This window comes from Nicotiana tabacum, chromosome 11 (assembly GCF_000715075.1).
Source record: "Nicotiana tabacum cultivar K326 chromosome 11, ASM71507v2, whole genome shotgun sequence".
Lineage (NCBI taxonomy): Eukaryota > Viridiplantae > Streptophyta > Magnoliopsida > Solanales > Solanaceae > Nicotiana > Nicotiana tabacum.
In genome coordinates, this window is record NC_134090.1 from 76831734 (window position 1) to 76852925 (window position 21192).

The window sequence follows — 21192 nt, forward strand, 5'->3', positions numbered from 1 at the left end:
GTCGGTGGTGGTAGTTGAGTATGGAGGTGGTGGGTGGTGCATGGTGGTAGTTGATAATGGTGAGCAGTGACGGTAATTAATTGTGAATGTGTATAGTAACATCTTTATGAAATTAAGGCCTCATTTTTTTTAAGATTAAGACATCTGAATATTAAGATGTGTATTAAGATTAAGATATCTGAATCTGAATATATTAAGATGTGTATTAAGATCTGAATACTATATAATTAAGACTGTTTGATTTTTAACATCTGAATGTATAAAATTTATTTTTATTTGAAAATTAATAAATATAAAATTCAAATGAAATACTAACTAATCTAATATTCTATCAATAAAATATATAGTTTTTTAAAATATGATAGTTGTTAGATGGCGATGGCTAACGGGTGAATGCCGACTAGAGACGGTGGTTGGTGGTAGTTCTGGTTGATGATGGTGGTTCATGCTAGTAGCTAGTAGTGATTGGTAGTGGTGGCGATTATGATTGAGGATGGTGGTGGTGATAGTTAATCGGCGGGTGTTGGTAGTAGTTGTGACTGGGGAAGGTGGTGGGTGGTTGGTGGTAGGTTATAATGATGGGCAGCGCCGGCTGTGGTTGTTGATGGTGATGGGGTGGTCAGTTGTGGTAGTTGAGGTGGATGAGTATTGATTGCGGGTGAGAATGATGGTATTCAGAGTGGTGGGTGTAGTGGGTGGTGATGGTCGATAATGGTGGTGGCTATGATTAAGGATGATGGTGGCGTGATGGTGGTGGTGGTGGTGGTGGAGTATGGTGGTGGCGGCGACGTGGTGGTAGTTGATAATGGTAAGCGGTAGCGGCAGTTAATAATGAATATGTAATACGTAGCATCTTAATGAAATTAAGTCTCTGTTATAGATCTTAATCATATAGACCTATTCAGACCCTTTAAGTGGTTGTGAAGTAAAACAAACAAACACACTTAATGATTAAGATCTAAATAATGACGATTCATACTTTAAAAACAAACGCACTTAATGTCTGAGGTCTGAATGATTAAGATTCAGACCTCCATTAAGTGCAAACAAATGAGGCCTAAGTCTCTGTTATAAATCTTAATCGTTCAGACCTATTCACACCCATTAAGTGGTTGTGAAACTAAAAAAACAAACACTTAATGATCAAGATCTGAATGATTCAGATTCAGACTTAAAAAACAAATGCACTTAATGTGTGAGATTTGAATAATTAAGATTCAGACCTCCATTAAGTGCAAACAAATGAGGCATTAGTCCCACATTAGAATTGGAGTAGCATGTAATTATAGAGTTTAGATACAGATAGCTCCTTGTATTATAGTAAAAGAATATATATCAACAATATATTTTCCTATGCTATTTCTCACATGGTATCAGAGATTTTAGTGTGAAAATTACTGCTGTACATCATTCCAGTGACATTCAGGAAGAAAGACCTCACTGCCGAGCAATTTAACTGTGGGTACATTGTTCCGAGGTTTCGCTGTTTCTTAGGGGTACTTCACCAGTACCACCAATAGGATCAGATTCCTCGTGCGGCCAGAACCCAACAAAAATCGGTGTGATCGGACCTCGCACGCGCCGACTAGAAGGAGGTATGTTTTGGGGAGATCTAGCCACGCGCCGGCGCGTGAAGACTCACTCTGGCAGATTCTCCAACGAGCAGTTTTCTTCTGCGGTGAACGCCTATTCATTTCAAGCCTATCCATCAAGATTCCACTATATTCCAATGATTTTTTCCAGATTCCAACGAACCTTTTTCAGATTCTGGTAACTGTTTTCGGAATTTTCCAGATTCAGACTTGTCTTTCTGGTTCTTAGGGGTAGTCCAGCCAGTCCAAAGTCACTCATATTTTTTTTTATATATGACGACCATCAAACTAGAGTCCCAACGAGGTCCAGTTAATCTTTTCGGCGAACTCTCATCTTCAGCTACTTGAACAATATTTTCCGGCATCATATAGAGTGTTTCTGGCGTGTCTTTACTGTTGCCACATTTATCTAGATTTGTACTAGCATTGTTCACCCATTGTTTGTTTTCGGCAAATTTCCCAATAAAGTTGCTGTAATAACGGGAGGTTATTTGAATTTTGATTGCAAGAAATGGCAACGAATATTTTGAATAGTTGGATGGTTTCTCTACCAGATTAGATTGTGTTTCTTCAGTATAAAGCACGTAAACAGACATCTTCTGAGATAGCTTCTGTTGTTCAAACAGGTAATAGCGTGACTTGTATCTCCCAATCTCTTCTTTCGACTCTTGGATCATTGATTCAGGTGCATCTGATCATATTTCTAGTAACAAATCTCTTTTCACTACTATTTCTTACTCTCGATGACTTTTAATAGTCACAATGGCCAATGAGTACCAAACCATGGCAACTGGAATAGGTCAAGCTAGTCCACTTCCTTCCTTACCTTTAATCTCATATCCATTAGTCGTTTAGCCAAATCACTTAACTACTTTGTTTTATTTCTTGATGACATTGTTTTTATATAGGAATGCAGTACAGAACAAATTATTGGTACCACACATGAATCAAATGGACTTTATTACCTTACTTTGCTAAATCACATGGACTCACATCTTGTCCTCTTTCAATAGCTTGTCATGTTACTCATTCACCTAATTTATTACATAAAAGGTTGAGACATCCGAGATTACCAGAACTTCAGAAAATTGTACCCTGTTTGTCTCACTTGTCCAATCTAGAGTGTGAGTCATGTCAGCTCGGTAAACATACTCGCTCCCATTTCCCTTGGCGTCCTGATAATCGAGCATGAGTCACCTTTGAGTTTATTGGAGGCCTAGTCGGGTTAGTTCTACCTTGGAATTCCGTTAGTTTGTCAGTTTCATTGATGATTATTCCCGGTGCACTTGGATATTCTTGATGAAAAATCGATCTGAGTTGTTTTCTATTTTCCAAACCTTCTATGCTGAAATCCAAAATCAATTTGGGGTTTCTATCCGCATATTTTGTAGTGATAATGCTCCAGAGTATTTGTCTTCCCCATATCAGCAGCCTATGAACTCTCATGGGACCGTTCATCAAATATCTTGTCCATACACATCTCAACAAAAATGGGGTAGCTGACAGAAAGAATATGCATCTCATTGAAACTGCTCGTACCCTACTCATACAATCTCATGTTCCGTTGCGTTTTGGGGATGCAGTTCTCACATATTGTTATCTTATTAATCGTATGCCATTTTCCAATGCTATTTCTCACAACCATAATTTCAAGAACAGGACTTATATTAGTCTTCAACATGTTATACAATCTTGGTCAGTTCATGCTTTTGGGAACAACTTGGTCCGTACTGTGTGTGTTTATTACATCTATGATGTTTCTTTTGCTTCTTCCTATTAACGGGCATATTCTAGGATGCAAGAATAGATTAAATTTCAGGTTGTATTCAAGCGCACTTGAATCCAGCAATGACAGCGATTGACATAATGGATATCTGCCCCATACAAAGTCTAGTTTCCAATGCCTTTTTTATTTTCATTTGAGACACTCATGTCGCGATACTTGACACACCAGTTTGATATTTTTCTTCTTCTTTTCTTTGGGGCACAACGTGGATTCTCTAAAAGTATAAGTTGGAAGAATGGTGTCCATGTCTATGCTACTTACAGTTTCTTTATGCATCTCTTACAGCAACTAGTGCTTTTAACTGAATAGGTATTTTCAGCACTCACAAGCGCTGTAAGTATCAGCAGCAGAAATTAACTGCTAAACTTTATGATTTAAAGTCAAGTTATGAATTTTGTTAACTTGTGTGTTTATTTCATTGATGTAGCACCCTTGGAGTGATACTGTAACAATGGCTATTGACTTGGAGGCCATGGGTGTTGGAGGGAAGTCAGGAATATTTCAGGTTTGTATCTACCCTATTACATTCCTTTTTAATCCCTATGTTTCATTTGATTACTGAACAGTTGGTGTATGGATGTGTATGAGATAAAGGAAGCTGCTGCTATTCTTTTCTTTTTCTCCAAAAGTTTGGTGACTAGCTAATTTTGATCAGAGTTGCATGTATAGATTTCTCTATTTTTCGAGGAACATGACTGAACTTATTTAGGACAAAGGGAGGTCTTTTAGGCTCTTGCTCTTTTCAAAAACATTTTTCATCAATTGATCGACATATAAGTTCCATTTCTGTTTATCTTTAATACTTATTTTTAGCTCTTATTACTCTTTAATTAACAGGCTGGTCCTCAGCCATGGGCAATTGAAAATTTTGCCTTGGCAGCAAAATATCCATCTGGCCAAATAGTTGCACAGGTCAGTTTGCATTATCCAAAGAGAATTTTTTTTATTTGAAATCTTTGTTGTACCATTCATGTTAGTAACTCCTCCAGGTTGAGGTTCTGAACTTACATTTCACTGTCTTTAGTGCTGCAGGACGTATTTAAATCCGGGGCAATAAAATCTGCTACCGATTTCCAAGTGTACCAAGAGCTTGCCGGTCTTTCTGGGCTGGACTTTGCATATGCTGATAATACTGCCGTATACCACACGAAGGTATTCACTATGCCACCCAATGACTAGTGCAGGATAAACTAGTATACTACCTTACTGGCAATCAATGGTATCTCTGCTAATAGTGTGCTTAGAAAGGAAAGCTTGCAACGCTTTTAAGTCAGATAGTATGCTAGTCATCAAACTTTTCCATAATTTATGAACCATTTGTTGTCTGACTTGGAATTTTGACATTTTTGAACAATTCTGAGACCTTAAAAACGAAGCTTCTGTAATTTTGTTGCATCAGTAATTGTGCAATGATCTGTTGTAGTTGAGGGGCCCATGTTTCGTGACATGTCAACAGAACATATTAGCTCATTCTATGACTGATACACACAGTTATCCCTGTGACTTTCTCCGGACCTAGGAGCACTAAGTGTTTCAAGCATCATAATGTATGAAAGTACTTGTTTTATCATACTGTATGAAGCATTCAGAAAGAAAGCTGATTAGATCTTCTAGTATTATCTTTACCAAATCTATAAAAGGAAGCTGCTGATGAGACTGTGAACCTCATTATGAACTACTTTTCTAATTTGCATATTGGAAATGAATTTCATGGACCTCTTTTTTTTATTTATGGTGATAAAAACAATATCAGGAGTGTCCAGTGTTATTAAAAGTAATTGATCCGTCACTTAAACTGATGAGGTCATGCAAAATGATGGGTCTTTGTTTTGTATGGGTGAACAAAGCAACTACAAAGAAGAATGCACTTCCCACAGTAGGGCGCAAAGCAATACGAGCAAGAAGCCATCCCTTCTTTGATTTTGATTTAATGGATGGAAGAAAGAGGAAAAGGAGGATAGGATAGGGCCTTTTGCTAATTGAATATTATAATTCCTCTCGGGATGTGTCAGTTCAAGCTGATTATCAATATTGTTACTAAAGAAGTTATATATTAACCCTCAGGGGTTGGCCTGGTGGCAATTGACTTGATCCTTGGGGTTTGCTCCCTTTCAAGGTCTCAAGTTCGAAACCCACTGGGTGCAAACAATTTCTAAGGACCATCAGACTGGGTAAACCCTGAATTAACCGTGGTGCACTTGCGGGAAACTCCTTGCCGAGGGCCTGTGTACCCCCGGGATTAGTCGGGTCTCTTAGAGACTCGGACACCTGGTGCAAATAAAAAAAAAAGAAGAAGTTATATATAAATGGCTAAGCAATTGAATATTGAATCTTTGATATTTTCTTTTGATGGGGTTGAATGATATCTAATTGAGTTATGGGATTAATATTTCATGGTTGCACATTGGAAATCGAAATATGTAATTAGTTTTTATGTTATAAGCTATGTTCCCGTTGTTAGGTAATTTTTATAAATTGTGCGCTTTAGTTCAAAGAAGTGTGCGTTTCTTCTCGCTTAAAACCCCAGGAGACTTGTCACTTGTTTGAGCTTATTTGCTTTAAAAACAAGTGGAGAGTCTGTTATTTTATTTTACAAAAATGGTACTTTGTGCATGCAGAATGACAAATTAAAGCTTTTGAAGCCTGGTTCTCTTCAACATCTTGGAGAAAATATGCTTGCTTTTCTGCTTAAGGTTGCAACTTCTGCTCATCTTCCCAAAGGCAAGGCGACAGATTCCCGTGGAAAGTCTGGCCAGGATACTGCTATTTATTTTGACATTTTGGTATGTTTACGAACTGCAGTTTTATTGTTTAACCTTTTGATTTTGAGGTTGTTAATTGTTTGATAAATTTTTCCTACCTCGCAATTTGGTGTCTACTGCAGGATGAATTATAGTATTATTGATGAAATAAAATAGAAAAAAAGAAGATGGGTACCTTAGATCCTATAATAAGCAGTCAGATGAGGATTTGACTTCTGTGATCATTTGATAACTGCTTAGAACGCCTTTTGCTTGATTGATAGTTCTGGAGACATTATTTGCTTTCATTTTGGTAATCACCTAGGTCATTTACGATAATTTTCTCACAATGTTGAATACAATGGACGTTTTCACCCGGGCGCATTTTACAATTGAACCTAAATGTGATAAAAAAGGGCAAGGGGTTCCATCATATCGTCACTTGGATGTGGCAGTATTTCTAAATTATTGAATATTAGATGAAACAGAAACAGAGGGAGACGGATAATGAGGAATTTAGGACTCATATATACGATCCCAATTAGTTTTGGATTGAGGTGTAATAGTATTTGTTGTTGTTTGATAAAGTGCATAGGCAACGAGGATATAGAATATTAATTTTGACTTGGATTGCGAATTACTTTGACATCTCTTCCGGCAGAAACATCACATTTATCAGCTAACAAGAGCAATAAGATAATGTACCATATAGGATGATGATTTAACAGCAATTTGGAAGTTAATCTACCCGACTACACAAGATAGATATTCTATGTGAGGTTAACAAAAGGGTCACTGGTTATTGGCCTCAAGACAGAGACGAGCTGACTAGGATCATAAGGTTAAGATAGGGCTAGACTTTTTCTCATGGACTTTTTTATACTATATTATGATATACAACCGCCATACGAAATGATTTTTCTGATGAATGAAGATGTCGGAGCTTGTACTGAAAATTGATCAGATTATTGTGAGATTTTAGACAACGAAATGTAGCATGTAGAATGTTGAAAGTCGAGAAATGTTAAGAATAATGTGTAAAATATTTTCAACGAGTACACCATAATAATTCTGCCTCATTGTTTGAAGCGCACACTTCTACAAAGCACATGGCTTCACCTATGAAACGATGGCGTTTAATAACAATGCCTATGGATGAGTGGCCTTATGTCACTTGCCCGGTCAATGTTTTTCCTTCTATCCCTTATCTCCAGTGACCATCATGGTTGTCATTGTGAGAAAGCATGAGAGAAAATATTATTATTAAATTACTTAATTAAAGTGTTGTACAACCCTATTTATAACAGTGATTACATAATAATATCTATCTACTTCCCGATGTGAGACACTTATACATGACTAACTACTTAACACTCCCCCTCAAGCCGGTGCATATAAATCATATGTACCGAGCTTGTTAAGAGATGTAACTAATACGAGAACCAGTAAGAGTGAAAATATCTGCTAGCTGATCATTCGACTTCACAAACTTTGTAACAATATCTCCTGAGAGTATCTTTTCTCCGACAAAGTGACAGTTGATCTCAATGTATTTAGTCCTCTCATGAAACACCGGATTTGACGCAATATGAAGAGCAACTTGATTATCACACACCAGTTCCATCTTGCTGATTTCTCCGAACTTCAACTACTTGAGCAACTGCTTGACCCAAACTAGCTCACACGTTGCCATAGCCATGGACCGATATTCGGCTTCAGCACTAGACCGAGCAACTACATTCTGTTTCTCGCTGTTCCAAGAGACCAAAGTACCTCCTACTAGAACACAATATCCAGACGTAGAATGTCTATCAGAAGGTGATCCTGCCCAATTAGCATCTGTGTACCCAACAATCTGCTCGTGGCCTCGATCCTCGAATAGTAACCCTTTGCATGGGGCTGACTTTATATACCAAAGAATGCGAACAACTGCATCCCAATGACTACCATAGGGAGAATCCATAAACTGACTTACAACACTCATCGGAAAAGAAATGTCAGGTCTAGTCATTGTGAGGTAATTCAATTTGCCAACCAACCTCCTATATCTCGTAGGATCTCTAAGAGGCCCCCTGTCCAGGCAGAAGCTTAGTATTCGAATCCATAGGAGTGTCAACAGGTCTGCAGCCCATCATTCCAGTCTCCTCAAGAATGTCTAAGGCATACTTTTGCTGTGAAATAACAATACCTGAGCTAGACTGAGCGACCTCAATACCTAGAAAATACTTCAATCTGCCCAGATCCTTAGTCTGGAAGTGCTGAAAGAGATGCTGCTTCAGATTAGTAATACCATCCTGATCATTGCCAGTAATAACAATATCATCAATATAAACCACCAGATAAATACATAGATTAGGAGCAGAATGCCGATAAAACACAGAGTGATCAGCTTCACTACGAGTCATGCCGTACTCCTGAATAATTGTGCTGAACTTACCAAACCAAGCTCGAGGGGACTGTTTCAAACTATATAGTGACTTGCGCAATCAGCATACAAGACCACTAGACTCCCCTGAGCAACAAATCCAGGTGGTTGCTCTATATAAACTTCTTCCTCAAGATCACCGTGGAGAAAAACATTCTAATTGTCTAACTGATAAAGAGGCCAGTGACGTACAACAACCATGGACAAAAAGAGATAAACAGATGCTACTTTAGCCACGGGCCTTAAGCCGATCAACCTGGCCATCCGGGCCGACTTTGACCGCATAAACCCAACGACAACCAACAGTAGACTTACCTGAAGGAAGAGGAACAAGCTCCCAAGTGCCACTCGCATGTAAAGCAGACATCTCCTCAATCATAGCCTGTCGCCATCCTGGATGAGATAGTGCCTCACCTGCAGACTTAGGAATAGAAACAGTGGACAGAGATGATATAAAAGCATAATGAGCTGATGACAGACGATACGATGATAACTTAAACCGACATAGGATCGTACACCTTTGCGGAGTGCAATTGGTTGACTAAGAGGAGACAAGCTCCCGGGGCCTAGCTCAAATGGCAAAGGGTGGTCTCCACCGAGTTTCGAAGGCTGCGGTTGGTCCAAAGGATTGGCCCTAGACGGATTTCTCGGTCATAAAAAAAAAAGAATTCCGCAGTAGGTGTAGAATCTGATGCAGGACGTGAATCACCTGGGCTTGATGCTGGACATTGACGATGATGATAAGTCAAGAGTGGTGGAACTGCAGAAGGTTGAACTGGACTAGGTGGTGGAACTGGAGCTACAGGTGGTGGAACTGGAGCTATAGGTGGTGGAGCTGCAATTGGAGCTGTAGTTGGTGGAGCTGCAACTGGAGCTGTAGGTGGTGGAGCTGGAGTTGTAGAGGAAGATGAATGGGAGATAGTGATTGTATCTCCAAAAGATGAAACTGGTAGCACCTCAGAAATATCTAAGTGATTACCTGGACCTGTGAAGTATGATTGAGTTTCAAAGAAGGTAACATCAGCGGACATAAGGTACCGCTGGAGGTCAAGAGAATAGCATCGATACCCTTTTTGCGTTCTCGAGTAACCCAGAAATACGCACTTAAGAGCACAAGGAGCTAACTTATCTTTTCCCGGAGTAAGATTATGAACAAAACACGTGCTTCCAAAGACACAGGGTGGAAGAGAGAACAAAGGTAACTGGGGAAACACGACAGAGAATAGAACTTGATTCTGGATAGCTGAAGATGACATACGATTAATAAGATAGCAAGATGTAAGAACTGCATCCCCAAAAAACGCAACGGAACATGAGATTGTATGAGTAAGGTACGAGCAGTTTCAATAAGATGTCTATTCTTTCTTTCAGCTACCCCATTTTGTTGAGATGTGTACGGACAAGATGTTTGATGAATAATCCCATGAGAGTTCATAAACTGCTGAAATGGGGAAGACAAATACTCTAGGGCATTATCACTACGAAGTATGCGGGTAGAAACCCCAAATTAAGTTTGAATTTCAGCATGGAAGGTCTGGAAAATAGAAAATAATTCAGTCCGATTTTTCATCAAAAATATCCAAGTGCACCTGGAATAATCATCAATGAAACTGACAAAGTAGCGGAATACCAAGGTAGAACTGACATGACTAGGACCCCAAACATCTGAATGGACTAAAGTGAAAGGTGACTCTGGTCGATTATCAAGGCGCCGAGGGAAATGGGAGCGGATATGCTTACCAAGCTGACATGACTCACCCTCTAGAGTGGACAAGTGAGATAAACCAGGTACCATTTTCTGAAGTTTTGACAAACTGGGATGTCCCAACCATTTATGTAATAGATCTGGTGAATCGGTAGCAAGAGAAGTTATTGAAGGAAGACAAGTTTTTGCAAGGATAAGGTAATAAAGTCCATCTGATTCACGCCCGATACCAATGATCCGCCCCGTACTGCGTTCCTGTATAAAAATAAGGTCGACAAGAAATAAAACAACGGATTTAAGTGATTTGGCTTAAGCGACTAACGACTATGGGATTAAAAGGACTATTGGGAACATAAAGAACTGAATCTAAAGGTAAGGAAGGAAGTGGGCTAGCTTGACCTATTGTAGTTGCTATGGTTCGATTCTCATTGGCCATTGTGACTCTTGGAAGAGATTGAGAATACGAAATGCTAGTGAAAAGAAATTTATTACTAGAAATATGATCAGATGCACCTAAATCAATGACCCAATACTCAGATGTTGAAGATTGGGAGACACAAGTCACTACTATCTGTTTGAACAACGGAAGCTATGTCTGAAGATGTCTGTTTACATGCTTTGTAGTGAAGGAACTCAATATAATCCGGTAAAGAAACCATCTGGATTGGATTCAATGCATTGGATCCAACAGACTGTGAGTTAAAGGCTTCAGATGCGAATGCCATTATTATGTTGCACCAGAAAAAGCAGATTTTTTTTGAAATTACTGCTCACGCCGGAAAATCACTATTCACGCCGGAAAAATATAGAAGTGGTCGGAATTTGATTTAAATTGGATGAATAGGCTCGGATTTGTGAGGAGAAGACACTGTCCCGTAGAAGTTTTCCCAAAATCTGGCCGGAAACAGCCTCACGCACCGGTGCGTGGGCGTCGGAACTTCACCGGAAAATTTCTTCTGACGGCGCGTGGGGAGTCTTCTGACGGCGCGTGGGGAGTCTTCTGACGGAGAATTTTTATGGGTTGGTTGCCGGAGGCTGATATACTTCGTCGTGGTATTGGTTTTTGCACAACACTGACGAAAAGTGGCTTTTTACATGCTGCAGACTTGTGTTTGCCGGAAAAAGACCTTCAATTAACTGATTTTTCTTTCCGGAGTCGCTGGAATTTATGCACAGCAATAAATCTCTCACGATTGCTCTGATACCATGTGAGAAAGAACGAGAGAAAATCTTATTATTAAATTACTTAATTAAAGTGTTGTACAACTCTATTTATATACAGTGATTACATAATAATATCTATCTACTTCCCGATGTGGGACACTTATACATAATTAACTACTTAACACTCATCTCACTTTATTGACCACTAGGCCACACCCTTAGTTTAAAAAAATGCTCTTCTTTTCCTTTATATTTGTTTTTCTCTTATCCTGAAGGAAGAAAATTGGAACTTTTATAATGAAAATGTTGACGTACTCCCTCAGTTTCAATTTATGTGAACATATTTCCTTTTTAGTCTGTGCTCAAAAGAATGACCCTTTTCTATATTTGGAAATAATTTACCTTTATGCAATGATTTATAGCAACACAAAATATATGTGCTTCATTTTCACCACAAGTTCAAAAATCTTCACTTTTTCTTAAACTCCATGCTCAGTCAAATAGGTTCACATAAATTGAAACGAAGGGAGTAGCATTTTTGGAGCCAAATCCATCCTTGCTCTTTATAAGAATGTAAAATTCAATTGTGATTATTTAATTTAATGTTAATTGTTTTTATTTGTGAATAGAGTTCAACTGTAATTAGATTTCATCCCTTGTTTTATCCATACATCATGTTGTGACTAAAGGTATTGGAAACTGTAAAAGCAGATATTTAGCTTAGAATTTGAGAAACAAGGGGGTAGATCGCGGGCCCATGGTTTTGAGATAGAGAGAAGCCCTTTACAGCAAGTACAACAACTACACCTTGGTCCTAAACAAGCCTGTTTTTCCTAATATTGGTTCCATTATCCATTTCTCCTTCCCAGAAAGAAAAATAACTCTTAATAAGGAAAGCTTTGATATGATTTCTATTCCATGATAGAGGATGCCTTTGACTTGTTCTGGATTGGATGCGGATTAGAGCAATTTTCCTAGTAATGAAAATGCAAACAATAGCGCATGTTTGTGGTGCATTTCACTTGAGTGCTGTGCTAAAGTACTTCAACCCTTGGCATACGCAGGATATACTAAAATCCTTTCTTGATATGTAGAATAAGATAAAATGTTATTCCCAGTGGTAGCTTTAGCTTAAAAACCACTTTTTGCTTAGCTGTTTTTTCTGTTTTTCTATGTAGCTTTATCTTTTCCTTTGATTAATGAATTTATTTTCTCATCAGAAAGGACATATAGTTCCATACCATTGATATTTGTCTGAGATTTCCCAAATAATTTCTGGTCTCTAATCCACCTTGGAGTCAGAATTCCTGTCGATTAGGATCAGTGAGCATCAGACATCTATAGCTGTGAATCTATTGACAGGAGATTCACTGAACTGATGAGGGCAAAGTTATTTATTTATTTATTATTTGATAAAAACAGGAAACTTACAATCGAGCCTCAGTTAGTGCATTATGATAAATACTGATAACTTCCTCTTTAGAGTTTATATTGCATCGTTTTTGCACGACACTTTCTAATGCTTGTTACTGATATTTCAGGGAGCATACATGGTTGTGTTCCGTCAGCGTTTTGCCAGGATGCTCTACAATTCAGTGATATTGCAGTCAATTTTAATATGGACAACATCATTATTCATGGGTGGATATTCTGCCATGGTATCATTGGCCTTATCATCCTTGAGTCTCATTCTCATGTGGATATGTGCTATCGGTTTCTCCTTACTTGTTGCCTTTGTTCTTCCCCTCGTATCATCTTCGCCCATTCCCTTTGTTTCAAGTCCATGGCTAGTAGTTGGTTTGTTCGGTGCACCTGCTGTGCTCGGGGCATTCACTGGTCAACATGTGGGTTATCTCATTCTGGTGAAGTATCTGACAAAAACATTTTCGAGAAGAAACGTGAACCTGCCTTTCGTTGTGCAAGATGATCTGGCAAAGTTAGATGCTGAGAGATGGCTCTTTAAAGCTGGTTTAATGCAGTGGTTTGTTCTTTTGATTGTGGGAAACTTTTACAAGATAGGGTCTTCTTATTTGGCTCTTGTTTGGCTAGCCTCTCCTGCATTTGCATGTGAGTCCACATTTATTTCATTCCTTGGTTTGGCATTTATGATATGGACATGAGAACCCATAAGTCACCATGCACCCAATAATCTTGATTTTGTTGACCATATATTTTGGGCAGATTCTTGTAGCGTGGATACTAGTTCTAACAAATTGACCTAGTAAATACCTTGAAATTCCTTGTATCAGTAGTTTGCGCTGTCAACTGATGAATGTTCTGAAAATCTAGATGGATTGCTTGAAGCAACTTTATCACCTGCACGGCTGCCAAAACCACTCAAAACGGTCACCTTGCTGATTGGGTTATCCGTGCCTTTCTTGCTTTCTTCTGGCATAATTGTTCATTTGGTTGCCACATTAATTGGCAGTGCAGTTCGACTTGAAAGGTAAAGCTCCAAGATGCTTATTACTAAGCAAGCCCTCATTGTGTGTTAACAGATTTTTCAGTTCCTTAATATCTTGATATCACGACCCAAATTAGGGGTCATGACCGGCAACTTTTGAGCTTGCCTCCTGAGGCGAACCTTTGATCAACTAACCTCAGTAGCACAATATCACCCAATCATGCATAACATATAAGCAAGTTATATGCATGTACTCAGTAACTAATAGTCATCAACTAACAATGATGTATCTACTACATAGTGAAACTCAACGTAGGCATGATGTAGCATCTCTTAACAACACAAATGTCACCCACGAACAACTTTGGCCATCACTATCTCTAGCTCTACGACTCAATTTAACCTGCATCTAAAAAAAACAACGAGATGTGAACCAACCGATTAGTGAGTAGTTACCCAATCCGAGGCTGGATCAAGACACGCTAACTTTAGAAAAATATGTTCAACAAAATATGTGTGTGTGTGTATATCAAAAAGAAGTTCTTAACCATACTTACTTTAAGCAACTTGAAAAGTATACTTTATAACTCATATCTGAATAGCTCAGATACTTATAACTAAATCTCATAATGTATCATCTTCCATTAACTTGGCTCTTCTTTGTATTCCTTTTTAATATTATTGTTGTTAAGAAATGGTCTTGGATCTAACTCAATCTTAAAAGCTAGCTCATGAGGTGAGGATTGCCGAAGACCATATAAGAAAGCAAACAAACCAATCCCACAATGATGTGAGACTCGAACACTTCCCCTCTCCCCGTGCCCGGGACTGGACATTTGAAGCGTGGACAGTACAATATGGGGCCTAACATCGGGTAAACCAAGAGTTAGGAACGCGATGAAATAAAATTGATCCACATTCATGAATTGTCAACCTACATGAGCGTAAAATGTGAAATATCAAAATCATACAACAAAAGCATTTGTGGGAAAAGTTCATGTAAGTTCTTGTTCTTCAACACTGAACCTGAAGCATAGCTTCTGGCTATTAATTCGGAGGACCTAGAAAAAGTATGCGTTGACGGAAAAGTGTCAGTTGAGCAAGAGGTGTCCTAATGCATTGGAATCAGGGTAAATACAGATGGTCCTAAGCTTGGACATTTATTATACTACAGCAGCGAAGCACTCAATATTTTTTTTTCCTTCTTAACAAGATCGTATCTCAGATTATACTTGTTTGTAGTCACCAAATTGAGTTCTTGTTCTGTATCAATACTCCATAAAGTTTGAGAAGTTCTGCTTAACATTGATGGAACTCTTATATGTTTAAGTGATGGGGGTATCTGGTTACTTTACGTGACATGGCCTGCTTGCATTTTTTGGTTGAACTGAATTACTTCCTTGACATGCCTGTTGAAACTTGAAAGTTTACCTCTAGCATGTAAATCCTTGTTCCGTAGATTAGTTTGGTTTTCTTTCAGTAAAACGGACATTAACTCGGTGATTATTTAACTGTATTTTTATGTTTTATATTTATTTTTGGACAAGTACCTTGACGGTTCACTGAGAAAATTCAGAAGCAGCACCAGTAGCCTAAACTTCTGCTAAGTTCTTAAAATAAAACAATATACCTCAGATGTATTCTGCATTAGTGCATTAAAATAGAAACCCCCTTTTTATTAAGAAAATTTTCATTTGGAAAAGTTGAATAATCTCATGATAACCTATATAACCTATGCCACTTTCTTAGTTCAATTATTCTCTTTACAGTTTTTCTCATCCTAAAATTCATGTTTTACGGAGTCAGCAATTTCACTCATTGAAGGTCTTATGTCTCAGATATATAACACTGGTATGTGCACAAATATTAAACATAGGAGAGTCCCATGTAAGGGTATCATGTCAGCATTTATTGCTTCGGAACTAGTGAACTTGTGGTCATAGTTTCTCCTGTGTATTTCCTGACTAGGTAAAAGATATGCTTCGTTATCATTGTTAACAACTTGTCTGATTTGTTGTACAGTCAAACCTCTCTATAACAGCCTCGTTTGTTCCGGATATTTTTGGATGTTATAGAGAATTGCTGTTATAGAAAACCTATATTATAATATAATATGAGATTTGGTTCCGGAAAAATTTGGCTTTTATAGAGAAGTGCTGTTATATAAGGATGCTGTTACAGAGAGGTCTGACTGTATTTTTGATCTTTATATATGTGGAGACGGGAGAATAATCAAAGTCTCGCATTCTTAATGTTTCACATTTTGCAGGAATCCTGGCAGCAACCCTGAGTGGCTGGGCAATGTAATAATTGCAGTACTTATTGCTGCCATAGCGTGTTTGACGCTGGTATATCTTTTGTCATATATTCATATTTCAGGTATGTTGTAATGCAATTTCATTTTTTATTGCAGATGATAGTGATGAGTTATTTTGCGAAGTTGTGCTTAGACTATGGGCTGCCTAGTCATTTTATCCCCTAATTAATGGTTCTTATTTTTTGTACCCATCTATAAGGCTGTTATTTAAAGTACTTCTGTGATGATAGGTGTTAGATCAGGTTAGCATGACATGTGCCGCTGATGGGCTCTCAAAAAGGGGTAAATTTATCTTTTTGGCTTAATAGACAAATGACACAACTTGTAAGGATTTGTAAAGCCAATCCCCTACTTGGACTTTTCCCAGCGAAACAACTTTACTTGGCAAAGCACATATAATTAATGCCTCGACCGTGTGTTTTCTTCAAATGCGAACATGGATAACATATATACCCTTCGTTTCAATTTGTGACATAGTTTGACTTGGCATGGAGTTTAAGAAAAAATGAAGACATTTGAAACTTATTGTCTTAAACATTCCCATAATATTTGTGTGGTTATAAGACATTTGAAACTTGTGGTCTTAAACATTCCGTAACATTTGTGTGGCTATAAAAGTTTTTCATTAAGGGTAAAATGGAAAAGTTAAGGTTGAATTGTTTCAAACATAGAAATGTATCGTTCTTTTTGGAACGGATTAATAAGAAAAATGTGTCATATAAATTGGAATGGAGGGAGTAACATCTTTACATCTTCCACTCCATCACATTTTGTCATTGCAAATCCTTTCTTCCCCTGGAATTGAATTTGCCAGAAAAACCCTAAAATCACTGCCAGAAATCAGCTTCGTCTTCTTCATCTTTCTTTACCATAAAGTACATCATAACTACCATATGCACAGGCCTTTAAAGCTCCTTGAAAATTATTACCACAAAATTATCATTTCATTCTTGATCCTCATAGCCTTTAGATATGGCCCCTATTGGATTGATGTTGTTTCATCAAGGTCAAGGTTACACTACCTGATGCCTCAGTTGCATATGTTTCTTTGATTCACTACTAAGGAGAAACTTAACATGTACTCTCTCCGTTTCAATTTATATGACACATGCTGACTCCGCATGGAGTTTGAGGAAAAAAAGACTTTTGAAACTTGTGGCCTTTAAGTATAAAGGATAAAAGCTTTGTGGGGCCATATCATTTTTATGGTTATACAAGTTTCTCATTAAGGGTAAAATAGGTAAAAGAGAAAGTTTAAAGTTAAATTGTTTTGACCAAAATCATCCTTATCCTTTCACCTCAACTTTCACTATATCCTTATAATATTCCACTTAACAGGAGTCAATCTAAGTTTTCCAAACTTAACCTAAAACATCCCTCTATTAAATTTTCCATCCACTTCTAATGGAATTTTACTTCTCATGTGACCTTCCTTTATTGAACTATTATTTTATTTTACAGAAGGAGAGTACAATTTTATCGTCAAAAGAAAAAAGTGGTCTTTGTAAAACCTAACCCTCAACCTCTCTTACCCACATCTTCTTCTGCTCTTTAATCTTTCATATTCAGAATATCCTTTCTTCGTGTTTATTGGGTTAGCTATTTTTTTTCTTCTTTTTGCATTTTCTTTTGGTAATCTTTATTTTTGTATTCAAGTTTGAATCTTGAATCCTTGTTCAGAACTGGTTTCCATAGTTGGAGTTTGGATCTTGTAGCTCTTTCTGTGACGTCGGATGATTTTTTCATATATTTTTCTATGTGTGATTTGGCTATTTTGACAGATATCTGTTTCATATGATATTCTTGATTGTAGAAACATCATCTGTTTTTCCTTTTAAATGCTTTGATTGAAAACACAATAATAAAGAGAAAAACAACAGATGTTCCAGCAAGAATGACTGTCACGAATCCCAGAAAATCGTATTTAAAATCAAAGAAAATCTCTTTAAATTGTTCGGTGTCTCATCTGTATCAAGTTTGTCTTGTAGGTTTCTAAACTGTGAGGCAATTAGTCCATATAATGTGCAGGAAATGGGGCAAGGTAATAGAACAATCTCTGTTTTTCCAATGAAAGGAAGAGGCTTCACCTAAAAACTCGTACAACCATTACAAATTTATTTCTCAAGCTTACCAAAGAAGTCACGTGTCTGTGTTTTAAAGAAGGAAGGAGAAGATTTTGTGAGAAAGCAGGAGAAAAAGGATGGGTTACGTGAGAAGCAAAATTGTGTTAGAAGTGGATGAAAAATTTAACAGAGGGATGTTTTTGGTTAAGTTTTGGAAACTTAAGGGATGATTCCTGTTTAGTGGAGTATTATAAGGATGTGAAAGTTGAGGTGAAACTATATGGATGGTTTTAGTAAAAAATTCTATAGAAATGTGTCATTCTTTTTTGGAACGGACTAATAAGGAACGCGTGTCATATAAATTGAAACGGAGGTAAGTATTTAAAATTGCAGAGTGGCATGTTAGCCTTTAGCTGTGTCCAAAACGTAGATACCTTCATAATCCAGACAAATAATCGCCAGGTTCCTATTACAGGATCCATCTACTCATCCACCCTTCCCCTCCTCCATCGAAACAGATGCAAGAAGACCACATGACTGACAAAGAATCTCATCTAAAGTTAATTACTTAACTTTGCAGTGAGTGCAAGTAAAATCTCATAGAAATACCTGTAGGTGTAGCTATTATTTTGTGTGAAGCACAACTTTAAATCACAATCTCATTTTGAGTTTCAGGTGCAAAGGTGCCACTTATTACAGTGACCTGTATTCTGTTTGGCATCTCGCTCACAATGGTTCAACTAGGTGTTGTTCCACCATTTACTGAAGATACTGCCAGAGCTGTAAATGTAAGTTGATGAACATCTTCCATGCAAACTTCAACTTAACAAATCTTGATGTAATCACACTGAGCTCATTCTTATCCATCAGTTTTAATTGAACGGGTAGGAGTAATATCTTAAACACATTTAAAGCGGAATCTCCACCTTGCTTTATCCATAAGTTGAAAGAACTGTTGAACACTTATGATATCCTATCAGTTTTGATGATTGAATGCCTTTGTATAGACTCTACTTTTTGTATACACTTTGTATGTAGGGTTTGTTCCCATCATATCAATACAACAACAACAAACTCAGTGTAATCACACAAGTGGGGTTTAGGGATGTAGAGTATACACAACCTTACCCCTACCTTGCAACCTTACCCCTACCTTGTGCAGGTAGAGAGGCTGTCTGCAGCTCAGGCCAACATAGTCGAGCATTAAGGCAACTGAGAGATATAGTAATGAAAGAGTCATGGAAAAACAACAATAACAACAAAATAGTAACAAAACAAAGCAGAAGCAACATCTGATAGAGATAGACATCTAAGAATACGACAAAACAAGAGTAGTACTAAAACGACTGATAAGGACAGGAAGGAAGCTCAATTACTACCTACTAACCTTCTATCCTAATTCTCGACCTCCACAATTACCTATCAAGGGTCTTGTCCTCAGTAAGCTGAAGAAGCGTCATGTCCTTCCTAATCACCTCTCCCCAGTGCTTCTTTGACCTCCCTTTACCCCTCCTTAGACCCACCATATTTAACCTCTCACACATCTTCATTAAGGCATTAATGCATCTCCTCATCACATGCCCGATCCATCTCAGTCTCACTTCTCGCATCTTATCCTGCACAAGGCCCACCCCACCTTTTCCCGAATATCTTCGTTCCTGACTCTATCCCTCCTAGTGCGCCCACATATCTATTTCAACATCCTCATTTCCGCTACTTTCATTTTCTGGACATGAGATTTCTTGACGGTCCAACACTGCCCCATACAACATAGTCGGTTTAGCCACCATTCTGTAGAACTTATCTTTAATCCAGGAGACATTCTTATCACACAAGATACCAGAAGCAAGCCTCCATTTCATCTACCTTGCTCTAACATACTGTGTGACATCCTCGTCAATCTCTTTGTTACTTTGGATTAGTGACCTTAGGTACTTAAAACTTCCTTTCTTGGGGATGACTTGTGTATCAAGCCTCACTTCCACCTCAACTTCCTGAGTTACGTCACTGAACTTACACTCCATGTATTCGGTTTTAGTCCTGCTCAACTTGAAGCTTTTGGACTCCAGGGTCTGTCTCCAGACCTCTAGCCTTACGTTTACTCCGCATCGCGTCTCGTCAATTAGCACAATGTAATATGCAAATAACATGCACCACGACACTTCTCCCTTAATGTGACACGTCAATATATCTATTGCCAAAGCGAATTAGAACGGGCTAAGAGCTGATCCCTGGTGTAGCCCCATCACGACTAAGAAGTGTCCTGAGTCTCCTCCCACTGTCCTAATTCGGGTCTTAGAACCGTTACACATATCTTTAATCGCCCTAGTGTACGCCACAGGAACACCTTTAGCCTCCCGGCACCTCCATAGAACTTTCCTTGGGACTTTGTCGTATGCTTTTATCGGATCAATGAACACCATATGGAAGTCCCTCTTCCTCTTCTTATACTGCTCCACCAATCTCCTTATAAGATGGCTCCCATTATATCAATAAAATATTTATCTTCATCAAGAAAAAGTGGGAACGACCGTGAGACGCTCCAATTGTTTTTGATACTTCATTAATGAAACAACAATGTCTAATGATGATTAATTGAATTGTTTGGTCATCATATCTATTGATCCCATCATATCTTCCTTATGACACTAACTTCCTATTGGTTTAATATTTTCTTCTACAGTTACAAAATATAGTACAAATCATGTAAATATAATAAACTCAGTGTATAGTCAAACTCCGCCATGTGAAAATGTGAGGCATATGTTACTTCAAAAGTTTTGCATAGGACCTACTTATATCCTTAGCAAATGTAGCTTGTAGAAAGTTAATATTATCTCTACTTTATGGTCCAACTCTCCTCAAAATACTACTTAGTACTCCCTCCGGTCCACAATAAGTGATCAATTTGCCTTTTTATTTTTGGTCCAAAATAAGTATCCATTTATATAATCAAGAAAAAATTCAATTTGCTTTTCCAAAATTACCCTTATGT

The 21192-nt window shown here is 37.9% G+C and overlaps 1 protein-coding gene across 2 annotated transcripts in view; it reads left to right on the plus strand.

Annotated features, from left to right (window-relative positions):
* LOC107773272 (uncharacterized) overlaps positions 1 to 21192 on the plus strand; it is a 39645-nt gene that overhangs the window by 8444 nt on the left and 10009 nt on the right. For both annotated transcript variants that reach the window (XM_016592717.2, XM_016592722.2), the window contains exons 5-12: positions 3806 to 3883; positions 4216 to 4290; positions 4411 to 4530; positions 5997 to 6161; positions 12955 to 13480; positions 13703 to 13859; positions 16087 to 16196; positions 18873 to 18985. In XM_016592717.2, coding sequence (XP_016448203.1) covers positions 3806 to 3883; positions 4216 to 4290; positions 4411 to 4530; positions 5997 to 6161; positions 12955 to 13480; positions 13703 to 13859; positions 16087 to 16196; positions 18873 to 18985 — 1344 coding nt within the window. The remainder of the gene's footprint in view (positions 1 to 3805; positions 3884 to 4215; positions 4291 to 4410; positions 4531 to 5996; positions 6162 to 12954; positions 13481 to 13702; positions 13860 to 16086; positions 16197 to 18872; positions 18986 to 21192) is intronic.